The sequence below is a fragment of the Rousettus aegyptiacus genome, unplaced genomic scaffold, assembly GCF_014176215.1.
Source record: "Rousettus aegyptiacus isolate mRouAeg1 unplaced genomic scaffold, mRouAeg1.p scaffold_m13_p_3, whole genome shotgun sequence".
NCBI classification, from domain to species: Eukaryota; Metazoa; Chordata; class Mammalia; order Chiroptera; family Pteropodidae; genus Rousettus; species Rousettus aegyptiacus.
In genome coordinates, this window is record NW_023416306.1 from 44,563,325 (window position 1) to 44,585,133 (window position 21,809).

Sequence of the window (21,809 nt, forward strand, 5' to 3'; positions counted from 1 at the left end):
GTTATTTTCATTTAATCTTTATAGCAACCTTAAGAAATAGAGATGAGTATTTGCCCCATTTTACAGAGTAGGAAGAGGAATCAGAGAGGATGAACATGACTTTGCACTCAGTTACGAACCCTCTAAGTGGTAAAGCCATAAATTAAAGTGAGACAGCCTGAATCCGGAAACTATGCACTTAATCACTATGCTGTATCACCTCTTTATAGTAATCCACACGTTGAAAATGCAACAACATTAGAATGATCAGTTACAAAAACTTTTTTTCTCAGCCCTGGTTGAGTCACACTAGAAAATATATCAAAAAGTCCATGTCTTAGTCCTCAGAGAGTGACAGAAGACATCTGGGCACCTGGAGGCAGTCTTATAATGCTTAGAATATAAGTTTGGCAGTGAAACAGACCCAAGTTCAAAACTAAGCCCTACACTAGCTACTGCACTTGAACAGATTCAGTCTTCCTATTTATAAAATAGAAATATCACCAGAACTACTTTATGGATTGTTATCAGGATTAAATGAGTGAATTCATGTAAAGCTCTTTGAACAATGTCTGAAAATAGTAAGTATTCAATAAATGTTAGCTATGATTATTACTATGGATTTATGTAATCCATGAACAAGGGGGGTGGTAAATGACTTCATTCATTCACCACTTATTATTAACCCCTTACTATGTACTAAATACGAGGTCCTAGAGACACAATCGTTTTCTTTATTCAGCAGATATAACTAAGCTCTTGACAGGTGTTATACTTTGAGGAAATCATAACATCCGGTATACTGTCGAATTGGTAAATATCTTGAAATTTTCCTTCCCCAATGTTTCAACTCTGTGTAGGGATTTCCCTGCTTTGGATAATTAACCATCATGAATATAACAGATTTGACTCATAAAATTTTGCTTTACTGTTAAAGTTTATTTTCTCCATAAACCTCAGGATGTTTATTTTGTAGAGTTAAATATTTTCGTTTCTAAATAATGTAGTGTATAATACTCTTTATAGATTAATTTATGGGTTTTGAAATTCTTGAGTAGGAAAGCCTCCAAACTCTATTAGAACAATGGATTTTTGGCCACAAAAAGCAGTAAAAGGTGTAGGGTTTGGGGTCAGAGAGACCTGACTCTAAGTTCCTCCACTCAGTAGCTGTGGAATCGTAAGTAATTTTTCACTCTTCTGAGTCTTGGTTTCCTTATCTCTGAAAGGGATAATAATATCTCCATCTTGGAGGATGTTGAAATGGTTAAATTTGTTCATTAATTCCTGAAAGTATTTATTTGTTGAGCACTTACTATATACCAAACGTTTTCTGGATACTGAGACTACAAAAATAAACCAAACAGGCACTATAATAAGATAATAAGATAAAATTTGGGGGGGGGAATTGAGATTGTTTACGTAAAATAAAACCTTTAAAATTAATTATTCCATCAATGTATGCAGAGCTTATGTCACTAGTAAAAGGCTTAAGAAGCATTTAATTGTGGCAGAGTAGAGATTCAAATTAGAATCTGCAGTTGAGCAGTAAAGATAGACTGACAAAGAAAAATAGAAATGAGTTAATTGCTAGTAAAAAGATTTTCAAATTACCTTTTATTAGGTAATCTTATAATTCCATAACAGGTGTTTGGGTATACAAACATGTCAATTTTCTAAACATGTAAATAAAAAGCAGTAGTTTAGTATCTGCTGAAATTCAAATTACTCAAAACCTTCCCAAAACATTTATTATAAAAACCAATAAAATTGTTTAACACATTCTAAAAATTTGGGGGTATGTGTACATAAATATTGTCAAGCTTGCTTTACAAAAAAAGAGTGCAATTTCTATCCATGTGTTCATAGCGACTTTTAAAAGTAGTTCAAAGGGGGAAAAGATGGTAGCATTGCTTCTATTACAGCATTAATTAATACTGACTTACCCTGGGGTACCCATGAAAGATCCTTTGTTATCACATATAGTAAAAATGTTTAAAAATTAATACTCTATAGCTATGAATAAAACATAGAAAATAGACTTTATTTTCTTAGACTAACTTGTTACCATGAAAAACTGCATTCATTCTGCAGATATTACTGAAACCTCACATTATTTCTTTAAAAATATTTACTATATTTGAAATTCAAAAAGAAACCCACAAGACATATTCTCCTCCCAATACATTCATTGAATGCAGATTTAAGTGAGCACATCTCATTTTGATTGTGCCCTTTATTTGTGTACTTTAAAAATGACTACAATATAGTTCATTTGTATTTTTAACTGGTACCAAAATTAAGTTGAATAATCTATGCAAAACCAACAGCCTGTATGTCTAATAACAGTTGTCATATGCCAAAAGAAAAAAAAAAAGCCCTGAGTCAGTATTTTTTGCAAAGGTAATGAAGAAGAGTGCTCCGAAGTCATTTTAAAACTTCTGAAATAGTTAAGACTGTCCAGTATTCATTCGTTTTGTTTTCATTTTGATTGAAGAGAGGTATGGCTTTTGTTTAGTTAATCCGACTCAGGTCATTTCTTAATACTCGATTTCATTTAAATCCTCAGAATATCCTGATGATTGCTGAGTTATATCTTCCATTTCTGTCAGGAGACAAATAGATAGTAATAGTTCTCTCTATTTTTATTGTAAAAAAATACTTAATTTGCATTCTTATGATTTGAGACTATTGAAAAATCCCTTTTCAATCAAGCTTATATAATTGGGAAAAATATTGTTACCTGCACAGGGTCCTGCTTGAAATTTAACATCATCGATGGCAATATCACTTCTTATTGACACTCCACGAATGGCTTCAAAAATTATCTAAAAAATAACAAAGTTTGGATTTAGAAATAGAGTCATCCTGATAAAAAGATGCTGGTCAGGGCCAGATCCAATTTGTGTGGGTCTGGAAGCTTATATTGCTCTTAGAGGCCCCCTTTAAGGAACAAAATACAAAATTCCAAATTCAAATTTAGGTACAAAAGAGAATACTTATCTGGAATTCAAAGAAATTCCAACAAATTACTGGAGCCTTGGAGATTCAGGTTCTTTTCTTTTGATACCTCTTCAGGCAGTTTCCCAGAAATCTTCACCTTGAAATGCTTCCTGGTGAAGACCTGGTTTCCCCTCCCCATCTACAATATTCTCCTCCCAGTACTCACAGGCCCACGAAAGTGATGGGCTCAGAATCTTAAGCTTCTTTAGGTTCTCCATAAATCTACCTTTGCTACTGGTTCTAGGTGGGAGAATTTAATATGACCGATGAGATCCATGTATGAACAGCAAAGTATGATAATAAAATTTACCAAAAAGACAATGATTCACTTGTCATGTTAAATACCATAACATTCAAGAAAGCTCAGGAAGAAGATGGAACCATTTTCATGACTTTAGATCCTAAGAAGAAAATAATCAAATATTCCATTTCTAGAAAAATAGATTATGTTACAATCTCTAAGGCTGCCCCAACAATTGTTAATAAACCACTGAATACTCCAGGGAGGCTGTGAGTGATAAAAGTGTCCAGAAGACACACTCGCTCTACTTATTTTATGAGCAAATGACTCCCTATAGAATTAGGTTATGATTTAAATGTAATAAACATATGAAGCTATCTTGAAATTAATGACTCAAAGAAGCTTTAATAACAGAAATGTGACAAAGTAACATTAATAAAAATTCTAAGGACACAACCCTAAACAAGAATCCAAATCAGTGGCAAGAAGAGGAAAAAAAAATTCTAACGCATCTAGATAGGAGGATATATGAGTATAGTTTCAAGCATTTCAATTTTCCAAACAATACTAAGATCTATTTTTTGACCACCAAGTCTGCAACGTAAGGTGTAACAGACAAATGACCTGATGGAATTATACTTAATAGTCTATGGTTGGGCCAAAAACATTTGCTTTCATAAAAACTTCTCCTTTGAATTTCCTTAATACTTGAGTGATAACTATTTTATAGCATTAGGATTTCCCCCTTGTATGACAGATATACACTTATTAGTAAAGAATTGTGGTTATTTAAAAATAAGAAAAAAATATTTTTTCTTTTGATTTAAGTGTATTTTTTCAAATGGTGACTAAGTCATTAGGACATAAATACTTATTAAGTTGTTTGGATCCAAATACTTAATAAATGGAACTGTTAGGTATTTCTTTTGGTCTAGGGTACCAGAAAAAATTTACTGAGACTGAAGGCACCATGAAGAAAGCTGAATATTAGGCACATAATTCCTAGTAAATGTTAGGTAGTATAATGAATGTAAATAATTCCAGTGAGTTGAGAATTTGTCTAATGCTTTCCTTCATTGACATCAAAACATGAGAAACCAGTGAGGAAAATATCTGAGACCAGAGGGGGAGATGTAAGCAAGGAATCCAAAGGAAATAGAATCATTTTGTATTTTTGACCAATAGCAAGTCTGGCTCTGCTTCACCCTTTAATAAATCCCTTAGGAAGGAGCACGAATAAAATTTTGTCACTTGATAACATTTCTTCTACAGGGATAATCTGATTATTGGAATGTCATTGGGAGGTCACCCATATATTTCCATATAGGATGAGTCTCAAATGGTAGCAGTACTATACATAGCATTTTAAAAATCATCTATAGCTGCCCATCCCCACTGATGATGTACACATGTACCTTTCTAGCTCTGTTCTTTTCCCTGGACTCCTATCCTCCTGTTTACTTAACACACTCACTTGGATGTCCAATAGACATCAAAAACAATGTATGTCAAAAAAAAAAAAAAAGCGTGTTAATTTCTCTCCTGCACACACTGTCCTCGCTCCTCCAGATCTGCCCCCACCTGAAGTCTTCTCATCTCAATAAATGCCAACTCCATTCCAGCAGTTGCTCGGGTCAAAATCTTTGGAGAGACTCCTGGCTCCTCCCTTCCTCTCAAACTTCACATTCCATACATAAGGAAGTCCTGCAGGCTTCTGATGACCTCTCACCTCTGTGACACAGACCAAGTCACCACTCCTCTTCCCAGGATTACTACAGTAGTCCCCCAAATCTCCTCACCCCCATATAGTCTACCTTCCATTTAGTAGCCAGAGTGATCTTTTAAAATATAAATTAGATCATATTACCTTAAAACCACTTGATGGTTCCTTATTGCTTTTGCAATAAATTTCTAACTCTACCATGCTGTCCAAGCCCTTTCCTGATTATGCTCTGAGATGTCTTTGACCTCATTATCTGAGCTGTTTGACTTATTCTTTTTCATAGCACTGAGTATCAACTGATGTTACATTATATATTTTTGGTTTGCATTTTCTATCTCCCCGCCCCCTCCCCCGCCCCCGGCTAGAATGTAACTCCAGAAGAGCAGGAACTTTATATATGTTCATTGCACTATCCCCAGCACTTAACACAGTAAGGGGCCAATAAACATTTATTAAAATGAGATATTTTGGCCTTATTCTATTGGAGCTGTCTGGATGCCTGATGTAGCTATTGAGAATATCAGGTCTGCCATGGCGACATGATTTAGAGCCCAGAGAGATTTCGGAGGGATTATATTTTTAGAAACAATAATAACATTTTTAAAAAAATATTTTGGTACTTTAAAGTTTATAAAACCCTTTCACATACATAATGTCGCTTGACCCTCACTCTAAATTTGGTTATGTCAGTGTGGCGGGAATTATTACCTTATTTTGAAAATGTATAAACGACCTCAGAGAATAAGATTTCTCCGAGGTCACCCACTGCTTGCGACATCCAGGGGAATAAGTATATTTTGGAACTTCTATGGTGGGAGGGAGTGTAGAACAGTGATTTAGGGATATAAACTTTGGAATAAATCTGGGATTAAATTCTCACTGTGCCACTTTCAGCTGGACATCTACTTTTCGCCTGTCTGTAAAGAGGAACTATAAGGCCAATTGGGAGAACTTATGTATATAGTTGCTAGCGGTGTAAGTGCCTGGCATGTAAAATATGGCTAATCTATTTGCACGGTGGTGTGTCAGTGTTTTATTAGACACTAGGATGTTTTGAAGAAACTTGTTTAGCCCAGTCTTGAGATAGTCGTTTGGCATTCCTCAGGGAATCACTAAATCTAGAAAAAAATTCTTCATGGCAGATTCGTATCTGTTCCATTCTAAGCCAAAGGGAATGGTTTAGAGTCTTCTATGCAGATTGTGAGCTGAAAATCTCTGAGGATATTCTGTACCCTTCGAATCTGAACACTCCAACATACTACCCCAGATGCTTCAAAGACTTTTAAAACAATCAGCCACCCAGCAAGTCTAGTAGATGCAAGGCCCTGTACCTGGCTTCCCGGGCTTAGATGCTGAGAAGTCACCTGCAGAACTCAAATCCTAAAATGCTTGCGTATCATCATCATTTGGGGATTTTAAAAAACATCAATACTTAGGCTTCACCAAAGAGACGCAGATTCATTTAGTCTACGACAGAGAGTCTCCACATTTAGTGTGCATCAGAATTACCAGGAGGGCTTGTTAAGACACAAATTTCTGTGCCTCATGCCCAGGGTTTCTGGTTGAGTAGTTCTGAGGGTGGGCCTGAAAATGTGCAATTCAGGTGAATTTTATTTTAGGTGAATTTGCACTTCGAGTGTTGTTGCTGGTCTCAAGACCGCCCTTTGAAAACATTTGTATAGGGTATGGTGCCCTAATAGCCTAATAAAATTAATACATCATCTCTGAATGATGATCAGTTATATTAGTAAGTTCCTGAGTGATCCATTTTCCTTCTGTAAACAGACATTAAATCATTATTAAAAATCTTTCCTGGGGCTGTCTGTTATTCTTTATTAAATTTCTAGACAGTTTTATCCATGCTGAGATAATGGGCCATCCCTGGAAAGTGGCACATCTTCCCCTGTCATTTGTTCTTTAGAAGTGTAGCACCCTCAATGGCACTACAACCTGGCCACCTGAGCTTCAATTCCTTCCCTTTTAGATCTGTAGAAAAATAATTGCGGTTTGTGGGTGGCATAAAATAAAGTTCTTGTTTTTGATACCTCTTCCCAGGGATATTTGGGCTTAGACCAAGCAGCCTGTGTTTAAGCTGAGGGGTACTGGTCTAGGAGGTTTATCAGCCAGAAGCAAGAATAAAGAGGAAGCAATAAGGAGGGTCACACCTGAGAATTCCTCAGAGCAAGTTTCGAAACAGTCAGGAGTCTGAAGGTTATCTTTCCACAGCTTTCTAGAGCTTTGGCTCATGGTAGGCAGGCGAAGGCGGTGGTTGTCGGGAGGCCGCTGCCAATCTCTGGACTAGATTGGCTGCTCAGACTTATGCTGGAATATAAAAGGCTCTTTCCTAACACTGCCCAGATTCCTTTATAATCAGGATCCTGTAGGATGAAGGTCTCCTATGGCACATGAGACGGCCCAGGGGGAGATCAAGACTCTCAATTTCTTGTGCATCAGTGTGGACAGAGGCTGAAAATATCTCCTCTTAACCATGTACTCTAATAAATATAGGGTTACAACAAAAGTCCTTGTATGTGGGTAACGTTGAGTGAATGATGCAGCTGCAACAACTAATTAGGTAACACCATGTTTAGAAGAAAGGGAAACTCTGTTTTAGAGGTTTGCAGGACACATAGAATGTACTTTACACTCATAATGTACCAAGGTAAAAATAGATGCACTTTCATCATTGAGCTGCAAAAAAAAAAATCATTTTATGCGTAAATACTCAAGGCTCTCTCTCCTTGCCTAATTTCCCAGTCACTGCTTAGATTTAATCAATATAGTCTAATTATGTTTACTCTTAAACAAGTACTGCCTTTATCTATAACCTTGAAAAAGAACAAAACATTCTCTTTGGTAGCAAAAAAAACCAAAAACAAAAACAAAACAAAAAACACAAAAACAAAAAAGAACATCAGAAGCTGATAGGAACATTTTCCATTACTTGATTCTTATCTCTTTGGCTTACCAGGTGTTGCTTCTCACAGCTGTATTCAATAAGTGCTCGGAGCCAGGAAATGCTCTGTTCACCTCTTCTTCTCCATAAGAGGAACTCTTCACTGTCACCTTCTTTTTTCAAATAAACACTCAGCAGGCCAGTCCCTGCTCCATACATGTGGTAGAAAAAGGTCAAGCAGTGTTTTCCGGTGACTCCTCGCAGAGGACCAGACAAGAGGTGTGCTTTTTGTCCATACGCCATGTGAGAGGCCTCGATGTACATGTAATAGCCTTGAGAGTAATGAAAAATCAGGTATTGTTAAGAAGGGCACAAATTATATTCTCTTCTTTCTCTTTTGAGTAGTGTTTCTGGAAACAAATTAGAGTAAATGGTTGACTTGATGACAGTACTGACAAAAGGATTCTATTGTTTTGGACACTGTACAGTCCAAGGAGAATAAATAGCCTACAAAATTTAGACCATCGAAATAATTTTTTTCATTTAATAATTTATAATTCAGTTTAATATATAGGAGGTAATCAATATACTAGTATACACTGATGTGGTGATTAGTGTATCAGAATTTAACCTACTCATTCATAGACAGTATTCTGGAGCTTCTAGACACTGGTTGAGGGAAGAGAGCATAAATTTTGTAGTCAGGTAGATATGGGTTCAAGTCCTTGCTCTAAATTTGTTGTTTGTGTGATCCTGGTCTAATGAATTTTCCTCTCTGGACCTATATTCATCATTTAAAAATAAGGGTTCATTGTATGTGTGCTACAGAGTTGCAAGAATTAAATAACATATGAAACATATGCTCGTATATAATACACATTCAAATATTAGTTTCCTGTCCTGCACTCTTTCTTGAATGCTTTTGTGACACTTCTTTTCATCTCGAAACATATATAACATTTAATATAATTATATGACATTTTATATATTATATATCATATACTACATATGTTTTAATTATTAACACTTTATATTTCCATTTTCCTTTCCTAATTTTATTTTGATTTTTTAATTTGCTGGTTTCAAGCAGAAGCAGGATTAGTCTGCACGTAAATAAGGCACTCGTGTGCTGGAGCCAGTTTCCACTGGTTCCCAAGGGTCAATTATGCGACTTCGGTTCATAGGTCCAAATGACTTCACATTGGTTGTTTGAAATGGATCGTGATGAAAGTATTTGCACCACACAAATAGAACATAGCTATGAATCAAGAACCCCTGCCAACCACCAACAGAGCTGGTTGGTGTTAAATAATTACCAGCAAGCCACTGAAATAAGGCAATATATTAACATTAATTTATAGACTATTGCACCAGTAATATAATCTGTGTACCACCTTAGGACCATTTTTTAATAAAGGTCCTGTACTCTACATCAGTAGTTCTAAGTCTTTGATCATTTGATGAAAAGTTTATATCTTTTCTACCTGAAAAATATAAACAAATATTTGCATGCAATTTTATTGTCTTTGCCAATATTGATTTTTTTTACACACATGCTATAAAAAATTATCTCAACCAATCAAAATGCCCTCAAAAGATGATTGGATAAAGAAATTATGGTTCATATATACAACAAAATATTACTCAGCCATTAAAAAAATGAAATCCTACCATTTGCAATGACATGGATGAACCTAGAGGTTATTATACTAAGTGAAAAAAGTCAGAGAGAGAAGATAAATACCATATTATTTCACTCATATGTGGAATCTAAGGAACAAAAAGAACAAACTAATCAAAAACAGACTCACAAAAATAGTGGACAATTTGGTGACAGACAGAGGGGAAGGGATTGGGAGACTGGGGTGAAGGGTTAAAGAAATACAAATTAGTAGTTGATAGTTAGCCATTGGGATGGGGATGGGGAGAGAATGCAGTTAGCATTAATATGATGGCTAGGTGGAGGGCAGAAGAGAGAGAGGGAGCAATTAGGGAGATCATTATATCTACTATAGAGATGTCTAACCAATGTATTGTATACTTGAAACTAATTTAAATAAATAATTTAAAAAATAATCTTTACATAGTGTTACCTCTCATTATTTCATGAAGAAATTAATGGCCAAATTGAGGGGAAAAAAAGAAAAAGATCCCAAATAATGTATGTAAATGAAATGGTTTCTAGGGTATCTTCCTTTATAGTTTAAAGTTTAATCAATGAGCTCTAATTATTTTCCAAAATTCAATGCATAAAATACCCCAACCAGAATTCATCACAAACTCCATCTATGTTCCTTCAAGGCATTCCTCTTCCTGTTCCCTCATTTCCGCAAACACAAACATAAGTCCCCTAGGCTATTAAAAGGGTGGGAGTAAAAGTCCTGCCCAATTTGGTCTTATAAAATTGTGTGCACCATGTAACACCTTCCCCCAATGTTTCACTCAGTGAAGTTGTCACTCTGAAAAACTGGGCCATCAGACCCATGGGATGTGGCCTTTATCAACCAGTCGTCCCCATGATCTGTTTTAAAATATCAGGAAAAATACTGTCAATATTTCTGGAGAGCTCACTTACGACATCCTCATTACTAAAACCAATGTTCAATTTTAGTCCTTGTCATTTTTGTCCCATCTGTAGCATTGGACATGGTAGATCACTCCTGCCTCCTAGAAGTACTTTCTTGTCTTGTAGGACACTGTCCTCTCATGCTTTTTCTTCTATTCCATTGGTTAACCTTTATTCTCTGACCTCTTGACCTTGGGGTGCTCCAAGGCCTACTTCTTAAACTTCTCTATTCTCACTCCTTTGGTGATCTCACCTTGTTTCATGGATTTAAATGCTACATATATTGTCATACCTCAAAATTTTCACCCTCTTTGCTGAAATTTAGACAAATTTATTGAAAACTGCGTAGTGGACATCTCCACTTACTGTCAATTAAACATCTCAAACTGAACATGTTCAAAACTGAATTCCTAGCCTACTTTCTAGTTGACCAGGCCCAAACCAGGGCCTCACGCACCACTCCTCACGGCCTCTCACTCTCCACATCCAGGCAGTCAAAAATTCTGTTGGCTCTACCTTCAAAATATATCTAGAATCTAGTCATTTCTCTTCTCCCCACTTCCACTGCTACTCTCTGGTCTGAGCCACTGTAATTTCTCACTTGGATGAATACAACACTTCCCAACTACTTTACCTGCTTCTTCTCCTGTTCTCTACAATCTAATAACAACATAGTATCCAGAGTGAACCATCTAAAATGAAAGTTAAATCTTACACTTCTCTGTTTAAAATGTTCCATTGGCTCAGCATTTCACTCAGAGTAAAAGCTGAAGGCCCCTGACAATTGCCTTTAGGACCCTAACAACCTCCTGCCCATTTTCTTATCTCTCTGCTGCCTACTGACTTCCTCTCCTTCTACCTTTGCCTTACTTACTCGGTGTTATGTGGCCACACTGACCTGAAATCAGAGGTATACTACCACCTCAGGGCCTTTGCAATGTGCTAATCCCTCTGCTTGGAATAACTATTCCCCATACAATCTCAGGTCTCACTCGCTCACCTCTAAGTCTTACCTCATCTACTACCTTTTCTATTGAGCCTATTCTGACTACCCTGTTTCAAACTGCAATCCTCTTCCTCTGGCATTCCTCATTACCTACACCCTAATTTATTATTTTCTATAGCATTGAATTGCCTTTTAACACACTATATAATTTTCTTATTTTTCATGTTTATCTGTCTCCCTCTTCTAGAATATACAAAGGCAGAGATATTTCCTGGTTTACTTCACTACTATGCCCCCAGGTTCTAGAACGGTACCTGGAACATACCAGATGCTCAAAATACATTTGCCGAATGGAAAAAGGAATGCATTTTCTTCCACACCTCTGAGCCACAAGCAAGTTTGACCATTTCCTGTGCACATTGCTCTATTAAGGTCGCTCGAGTTGTGTGAAGGTCTTGCAATGAAACATGCAGTTGACTAGGATGATCCAAGGCAAAAAAAAACAAATCCAAATTTTGATAAAATTAAACTTATATTAAACAATTGTTCTCAAACTAGTTCCATACCACCTGAGGTATTTTTTTTTAACCAATCACACATAAGATAATTATTTTATTTCATTACCTTCATTCTTTCATTTGCAAGAAAATTGCTACCCTGGGGTTTTTGCATTTTCAGCAATAAAGGAAACTTTTATCGTTCTTTCTTTTAACATTTTCTAACTTAAGCTAGGTTGGATGTAAACAAATACAGATATGCATAATCCTAATAGAAAGGTGTATTTAATTTAATTCCATGGAAAAATAAGGTTAAAGCATGAAAATGACCATGGTTTATCATTTAACTATGTACAAAGGTATCCCATTCTAGCCCATACATAAGTTAGTGTGGCACAGTGGACTGAATCTCTATCTTAATGTGTTAAAACTAAAAAACATTTCCTCGAAAAAATAATTAAGGAAATAAGAAGAGAATTAAAAAAAATAACTTTCGTACTTGGCTTTGGGCTCTCAAAAGGTCCACCTGAATCCTAAGTAAAGGACCTTCACTAAAGATGAAACTCTCGGTTAGGGGAGGGGAAGGAAAGATTCCTTTGAAAGGTGCTGTCACTGGGAAACTAGAAAGTAGAAATCACTGGAGCCCTGAACCATAAAGTCTTTTTGGAATGGAAAGTAGGCAATGGATCCATCGTGAGTGAGAGATGACACAAGAAATGTCGTCTTTCATCTAGTGATGATAGTGCACATCCCAGGGAATAAACAATGAGTCCCAGCCAGAATTCACCTCTAGAACTACCCAATTGAATTCTTTCTTTAATGAATACAGTGAATGCACTGATCACTTAGCCTCAAATGGGTGAAGCATTACTCCAGTGATGCTTTCACCTCATGCACCTCTGGGCCTCAGGTATCAGGCTGAAGCCATTACCTGAGGTTAGCAGTTCCAGAGACCTTTGTGTTTAGTGAAATATGAAAGGAATCTCCTAAGCTGTTTGATCTGTGTCCTTGTGCTATTCTGGGAGAGAGGGAAAACATGCAGGGAAATGTTAAGTAAGACAGTGCATTTCCAGGGCACTCACTGCTGGCCTTTCCAAAAATCCTTCAGGATACAGTTTCCACTTTAAGCATGTACGTATATTCCATAAAGCAATACTGATTTAGACCAATCTAGACCAATGTCTATACTTATAAATAATTATAACATATTTGTCAACTGATCAGAATTTGTCTCTCTGATACATAAACCAACTATTCATTTTGATTCCAAATATGTTTTTCTTCTTGACTGGCATGTGACATTCCCTTTCCCCAGACAGATAAAAAATCAGAGCTTCATGGAGAGCCAGTCTGCCTCACATGTGTTTGGAAAGCAGAGAAAAGCTCCATGTGTTGACAAGCTTTGCCACATTACTACTCCAAATGCTGTCTGTCTCAGCACACGAAAGCTCTGGATGGAAACCAGGGAGCCCCAGCGTTGAAACCTCAGACTGGCTCACATGTTCCTGCACGTGAGGAATTCCAGTCCGTGGAAGGGATTATTAAGTGGAGAAAACAAATCACTTTCTCTCTGTGGGTCATTGTTTAACATTCAAGATAGGGGTTCTGATGGGTCTACTGGGAGATCAGGGTCCCATCTGTTTTTCATATAGCAACCGTGATGTATTGAGACACACACCATATTCATAATTTGGAACAGTGAAGCAGCTGTTTCTCCAGTCTCGCAGCCCCCTTTCACCAAGGCCAGGAAGGAGCCCGGGTGGCCTGAGTGAGGCCATGTGGGGTGAACAACTAGCTGCACTCATTAAGCTGAAAGGGGATTCCTAACAATCAGGGGAAAAAAGACATCAATACTTTGGGAAGAACAACAGCTAAATGTGTCTCTAAAATTGCTTTTTACCATATCTTTTAAATGACTTTTAAAGCTTGTCATAAACAAGGAGTTACTGTTTGATGGGTAGAAAGTTTCAGTTTGAGAAATGAAAAGTTCTATAGATGTAGTATAGCGGTGATGCTTGCACGATGACATGAATGTATTTAATGCCACTGAATTACTGTACTTTTAAAAATGATTAAAATGGTGAATTTTATATTGTGTACACTTTATCACAAGTTTTTAAAAAGCTTATCATGGAAGCCTTCTCTCTGTGAGTAGGATCTGACAATATCAGAAACTAGAGAGATAAATTGTTGAAAGATTGAAGGACATTGGAGATTTTAGTAATCTGGAACTAATTCCTCAGATAATTAGAGACTAATTGAGTAGTATTGTTACATATCTGCAATCAACTACCAAAATTGTTAAAAGACAAAGACTTGAATTAGACTGCTATTAAGTTTCAGCTACATAACTATCATGTTAAATATATAGTTTGATTTTCTTTTGTCTGACAGCACAATTTTATAAATAAATGTCATTTGGTATTTTAATATATCATTAGTATTTATATTACACAAGAAGGGAGTGTTCTTAGAAATAAATAAGACTTCTGCCTTTACTTAGTAGCAGGTTGAAAGGTAATTTAATTGCCAAAAATATAGAAGATGTATTGAAGCACTAAATGGTATCACAAAAGAAACTGATGGTATCTCTTTCTCTGGATATTGTTAAGAAAAGGATAAATTCTTGCTTTTCTAGGATGTAGTTGCAGGAAAGGAGAGGGAAGGCTGGGTGACTTCTAATCTATTCACGGGTAGACTCAGTGAGCTGGGAAATGTTATAGTGGAAAGTATTTCCTCACTAAACTAGATAGTTACCAGTAAATTTATTTATTTCACTATCTTTTGGCCACAAAATTTCTGTAAACTTCAAGGCAACTAAAACAATTCTTTACAAAGAATTCTGATGGTGTAGCATCAAGTAAATGTTAATAAAATTGCAATAGCCACTAAATCCTTGGGCAGTTTGTTAAGACTCATCTTTATTATCTTATAAAGAAATAGCATCTGTGTCAGGAAACTTACTGGTTCTGCCAGGATAGCGCTAATCAAGTAGATAGTGATAGAATATGGAAAGACAAATTCTGTGACGTCTATTCCATCTCAATGAAGTCAAAATCTGTCACAAATGCTTATTATTTTATTAAATAAGAAGCCAAATCATGTGGCTATATTTTTTTTTCTTTATTGTTGTTCTACTAGAGTAACTTTTTTTGCTAGGTGACCGACATAAACATTGGAAATGTTTCCCAAACTTTAGTCATACAAATATTATCTTCATGATATTATTTTTGTTTATCTACATGCTATCTGCACTATCATTCAGTTAATATTTTTCTTTAAATAGATTCCATTTTTATTACTTAAATACATTTAGTCAACTAAGAAGTTTATTAGCATGAAAACAGAAAACAAGCTGTAAATCTATGAAATAATGGTTTTGATATATTGGCTATATGTTTCTTTTACATAGATACTACTATCAAATTAAAATATATATATTTATCCATCTGCAACTTGAGTTATTCAGTGGTAGTTTGGAAAACATTGGTTTAAGGTCTACAAAACCATCTGGTTTCTACTAAGTCATTTTGTTTGTAGTCTTTGGCCATGATTCTCTATTTATAAAAAGCCAAATGACACAGAACAATGATGAGTCCAAGAAAGTTCATCCCAGAGATGAGCATTGGATTTTATAAAAGATTTACTAATTGTAAAAATAGTAATGCTATTCATTTGAGTGGAGCTTATATCGTATCAAGCCTTTTCATAAATATAATCTCAGTTAATCATTGCAACCTTAAGAGATTAGTAGGACATCCAATGTTATTTTTATTTTACATAGGAGAAAACCAAGGTTCAGAGAAGTTATTTGACCATGCTCCAGGTTATACAGGCAGCAAGTGGCAGAGTCAGCTCACTCTTCATGCATTGGTCTCTCCACTAGACTACACTATGCTACACCATAGAATTTGGAAAGGTTTATTGCATCTCCTGTTAGTCAGTCGGGAACCATAGCACCCTTGGAATTGCTACATATGACGAAGTGTTATTCTGATAGACACTCAATAAACTGTCATATCTATATGATGGTGGCTTTTCTGAACTTCTCTTTTCATGAAATGGGCCTATGTTTGCTGGCCATCTGATGTAGTTGTCTGTAAAACAGTTTTGTATGCCTCTCCTCTTTCTATTTTCTTCTCGTGTGTGTTTACCAAGCATAAACTGACAGGTTTTAAGAATGGGAAGTGAAAAGGTAGAATGCAATATACAAGTACAGGTATAGCCTCAAAAAGTCCCAGAATGCATTACATTCCCAAAGGACTCTATCACCAGTACCAAACAAATACCTTTCAGTTGTCAATGAGAAAAATACTATGTTTCTGGTCCAGAGTTTGAACCTATTACTATACCAATGTATAAGATAGGAAGTTCTGCTGTTTTTCATCCTGCCATTACTTCACTGCCTATTATTTGAAAAAAAAAAAAAAAAAAGACATAGAAAAGATCATTTAGAACTAAATGCAAAAATAGCAATAGATCAGCAAAGCAGATGATACATATTTTTTTTGGATGTAATTTCATTATTGTTTAAATTGCACATCTAATCACACACAGGTCTGCTGTTGCTACCCCAGGATCCAAGCAGAGACTACTTAAAACTCCCTTGAATGAGTTTCATTGTTTAATATGTAAAACGTGTCAGTGACTTGGCTGATTTATAAGATCCTGTCTACCTCCTGCACCCTATAAATATTTGAAATTTTAGTAATTTGTTGAGTCAATTAAAATTTTCTTATTATTTTAGACTACATCCTCTGTCAAGGAGAAATTGCAGTGACATTCATCTATGCAACATTACATTTACTATATAAATCTTTTGTTTTTTTAAATGAGGAGGTTGTCAAGTGATTTCCATGATAATTAACTAAAAAAGACATTTGCAGTACTTTATTATTATGATAGTTGTTCCCGATATTTATTACTCAAGATTGAGAGTCATAAAGGGGAAAAAAAGGAGAAAATTACAGTCTCTTTGGCACTTATTAGCCATAGGCAGTATAAATGTAAATTTTAATACTCTCCTCTTACTACTCCTTGACAAAGACTAGAACACAATATAATAACACAATCTCTGATACAGCAAGACCTTGAGTAGAATAGCCAGAAATAGCAACAAAATAATACCAGAGGCACAAAGATCTATACAATATGATTGGTTGGTTGTAGTACAGAAGAGCAAATATCTTCAGATTTTAAGTACTGTATATAATTATATATTTAAATAAACAATGCTAAAAAAAAAAAATGAAGTACCAGAGACATTCCCTTCTGGCTATGTTGAGTAATTTGTAGCATACCTATATTTCTGCTGAGAAAAATTAGGAAAAAAATGGGTAAATATATGTTTTTTTCAGAAAACACTTGTTTTGAAAATATTTGAGAGCTCTGAAGCGGCAAGCACTGGAGGGGCAAAGCTCCCAGGAAAAGAGGAAGGTCCATTCCTCAACCTGGCTTTTTGCCTTGGGGCATTTTCCCATTCAGTTTAGAAGCTTAGCAGAGAGCAACTAACAAGAGAGAAACCAATAGATCTCACAATAGCAATAACATGTTCAGGGCTACCAACGCAGTCAGGGCTTGAGAGCCAGGTTTTGTGAGAAAATAGAGGCACAGAGGAATGACCCCATCTCTTGGCAATCTTCCCTTGAGGCATGTGCCAAAATCTTAAGCTGTAGAGGGCAAGGGCCAAGAAGCCAAATGCAAAATAAAGTACAGTTTTCAGCAATCTCATTAGGTAAAGAGACAAAAATTGAAGTGGAGGACATACTAAAGAGGAGGGCTCCTAATAAAACCTCAGGGTAAATTCTTAGAGAACACACCATAGGTGAAGGGGAGAACAAGGGGTCAAACCAGCAAGTTAGCTCAGTTCTGACTGGACTGAAGTAACCTGTTCTACTGAAGTTGGCTATTTTAAAATAGATTGTTCCTGGAGAAGAAAAAGCTAAAGGAGTTCATCACCACCAAACCAGTATTACAGGAAATGTTAAAAAGACTTCTTTAAGAAGAAAAAAAAAAGATCAAAAATATGAATAATAAAAAGGCAATAACTATATATCTGTCAACAATTACTTTAAATGTAAATGATTAAATGCTCAAGTCAAAAGACACAAGGTGGCTGAATAGATAAGAACAAAAGACTCTTATGCTGCCTACAAAAGACTTTAGACTGAAAGACACAGACAGACTGAAAGAAAGAAAAGAGATGGAAAAAGATATTTCATGAAAATGGAATGGGAAAAAAGAAAAAAAAAGCTGGGGTAGCAATACTTATACCAGACAAAATAGAATTTATATAAAGGCTATAACAAGAGACAAAGAAAGACCTGGTAATCCAACTTCTGGAAATTTATCTGAAGAAACCCAAAACACTACTTTAAAGTATGTTAATTGCGACATTATTTACAATAGCCAAGCTATAAAGGCAACCTGGGTGTCCATTAATGGGTGAATGGATAAAGAAGAGGTAGTATATATACACAATGGGCTATTACTCAGCCACAAAAAAGGAATGGTATCTTTCCATTTGCAACAACATGGATGGACCTGGAGGGTATTGTGCTATGTGAAGGAAGACAGAGAAATGCAGATGCCATATAATTTCACTTACATTTAGAATCTAAAAAACAAAACGAACAAATGAAACAGAAACAAACTCATGGATACCATTTATATTAAAGGTCCAGAACAGTCAAATCCATAGAGACAAGGTAGTTTAGTAATTATCTAGAGATGGGGGATGGCGGGGCAAGAGTCGGAAGAGAAAATGGGAGTGACTGCTAAGGGGTATAGGGTTCCTTTTTGAGGTGATAAAAACGTTCTGGAATTAGATAATGATGATGGCTGCACAACTTTGTGAATATACTAAACACCACTCAATTGAATACTTTAAAAGAGTGATTATATAATACATGCATTCTATGTTAATAAGACTAATATTTAAAAAACAAATGGAAATTCTAGGACTGAAAAGTACAATTGCCAATATTAAAAAAATAAATCAATGAGTTTAATTGTATAATGAATACAACTAAAAAAAAAGATTTCCAAATTTAAAAAAGTAGGTCAATAGAAAGTATACAAACTGAAAAATGGAGAGCAAAAGGATTAGAAATATTTATAAAAGAGCATAAAGAATATATAATACAAGGTGCTAACTTTTAATGTATGTGTAATTGGAATCTCAAGAAGAGAGGAGATAGATTGGGGCAGAAGCAATATTTGACAAGATAAAGGTCAAAGGTTTTTGAAACTGATAAAAGACCTCAACCTGAAGATTAATGAAGCTTAATGAACCCCAAACCAAATAACTATAAAGGAGACAATACACATGCACCTCATTCTAAAATGCTCAAGATCAATCATAAGGAGAATATATTAAAAGCATCCAGAGAATAAAAGTATATTTTCAAAGCAACAACTATATTACTGACAACTGACTCAAAATAAATGATGGAAGCCAAAAGACAACTAAATGACATCATTAAAAAATTAATTTAAAAAATTAATGATCAAGTTAGAATTCTATTCTCAGCAAAAATACCCTTCAAATGTAGAGGGAAAATAGAGACATTCCCAAACAAACAAAACCTGAGAGAATTTGTCACCAGCAGATTTGCACCACCAAAAAAAAAAAGAAAAAAAAAAGCACTAAAACCAACATTAGAACAAAATAAAAAATAAAAGAACTAGATACTGAATACTTCTGGCAAAAGAAAAGCATTTCCTACAAAAAAAAATAATTCAGGGGAGAAACACGGAAATACAGAATGTAATGAAGACCAAAGGAAGGGGCGAAAAAGTGAATAAATATAAAAGAATACCGATCCAGTCATTTTCTGGGGTTTAAAAAATATATAGAAATAAAATGCAAGACAAAGAGTATAGTAACCATTAAAAGAATAAGTTTAGTAAAATAATGTAAAAAATAAACATGAGAATAGAGGGAGAAATAGAATAATAAGGAGGTAAATATAAATCTAAATATATCTGTAATTAAATAATAATGATTCAAACACTACAATTAAGAGACAAAATTGTGGGGCTGGCTAAAATATAAAACTCAACTATTGCCACATACAAGAGCCACACTAAAATAAAATGTATACAGAAAATTAAAGGATGGAGAAACATAAACACTAATAAACCTAGAGCTGGTGAAGTGATACTAATATCAGGCAAAACAAACTTTCAAATAAGAAACATTACTAGAGATAAAGGTGGACATTTTCTAATGATAAAATGGCTTATTCATCAGGAAGGTAACATGATTATAAATGTGTATATGCCTAATAAGCTAGGTCCAAAATAGTATATATGGGCAAGAATTAATGGAACTAAAAGGGGAAACAAACAAATTCACAAACATAATGGAAAACTAACATACCTCTCAACTGAACAGATAAAAAATCAGTAAAAATATAGAAAAAATGAACACGATTACAAACTCAATTCAATATACATATATATAGACTACTACGTGCAACAACAGCAACAAAATATACATTATTTTCTAATACACTGCATGTATGCGGGGTGATAAAGCATCTCAACAAATTGCAAAGAATTGAAATCATTAAAGATATGAACCGATGAGTTTTGCATCCTTTTCCAGCTGCTAGAAAGTATGGAGTCTAACATGCAAGTCTCCTCCTTTTTCTGCAAGTACATTTTTTCTGCTAGGCCTTAGCCTTCGCTCCAGTTTAGATCACCACTTTTTTCTTTTTTACTCTTGTCACTCTCTTTTTTTAATTAAATCATCTTTGTGTTCATATCTTTGTAAGCCCTTTTAAATCCTCTTTACAGCAAGATGCATAAGCATCATAGTAAATGGAATTTAAATGCACATATTGAATTATCTATCCCATGTGTATAGAATCACATGTGTAGTACATTCTAGACATAAGACATAAACTTGCACATTTCAAAATGCAGGAACTCCCCCTAGAATGCTATTTCAGGCTTAGGAAACAGCACCATGTGGCGTAACTCACCTACCCCAGTAGTGTGATCTCCCTTTGGCCCTGTGTAGGAGGTGGGAGTTTCTCCCCTTCTCCTGTGCCAGCTGCTCCGGTTTCTTTTCTCCTGCGTAAACGCACATTCATCTTGTTCGAAATTACACTCTCCAGGGGTAGGTGAAAGTTTCTCTGCAAGGAAAAGCAGGTGTTGCATTACTGAGGCACTTTCCATGGCTCACTGACAGCCCACTCTGCATGTATGAATGTCGTCTGGCCGTATGCCATGCGTATGGAGAGGCAGCCCCCCCAAATGACAGCCCACTGACGCCAAACTCTGGACTCCGCCATGGGTCCTGCCATAGGGGCAGGAAACAGCCTGAAATCTAGATCTAAAAGCATTGGGATACTTTGAGAAAGAAACGTTAACTTGTGAATTTATTTATGTGAATGAGCTCACAAAGCTCTAAAAATTGGCAGTTACTGCCTTTGTGGAAATATGGGAAATAATAAAATTCATAATGCAGGAGCTTTCTTCAGAAATCCAGGAAAAGTGAAAAGAGTCCTCAGAACAAATCCTCTGCAGGAGGGGAAAAATGAGAGAGAACTAAATGTGCATCTGGAGGCATAGCTTAATTTGTATGGAGCAGATTACTCATTTTTTCTATGCATTGGCATTTTTATCTATAATGTGGGGATATTAATGATATCCACCTCATGGGGTTGTGAGGATTAAGTGCGATGATGTATGCAAAGTATTTAGAACATTAAAGTGTTATGAAATTCTCAAAAGATATAAGCTAATAAATATTAAAACTTGGTTGGTGTTATGCTATGTGGAGCTGTATTTTCTATTTCCAAAACCACATTTTATGTCTGTGGATGCTATCTTCAATAACTTTAATAATTATTATTATTAGAATGGTGCCACCTCCCAACTTACTGCGGACTTCTCCTTTGGTTGAACTTAGTTGTACCTCCCTACATCCAGATTCTGAGCAAATTTCCCT

General features: G+C 35.5%; 1 protein-coding gene across 2 annotated transcripts in view; it reads right to left on the reverse strand.

The window, feature by feature from the left end:
* Window positions 1-1,574: 1,574 nt before the first annotated feature.
* MAMDC2 (MAM domain containing 2) overlaps window positions 1,575-21,809 on the reverse strand; it is a 120,756-nt gene continuing 100,521 nt past the window's right edge. Inside the window, exons 11-14 of one of the 2 annotated variants that reach the window (XR_001595703.2) lie at window positions 20,843-20,991; window positions 7,912-8,171; window positions 2,720-2,804; window positions 1,575-2,581 (exon numbers count right to left, since the gene is read on the reverse strand). Coding sequence is in view for 1 of the 2 variants with exons in the window: in XM_016135523.2 (XP_015991009.2) it covers window positions 2,517-2,581; window positions 2,720-2,804; window positions 7,912-8,171; window positions 20,839-20,991 (563 nt within the window). In the remaining variant the exon portion in view is untranslated. Of the gene's footprint in view, window positions 2,582-2,719; window positions 2,805-7,911; window positions 8,172-20,838; window positions 20,992-21,809 lie in introns of both variants that reach the window. The other variant, XM_016135523.2, reaches the window with a different exon arrangement.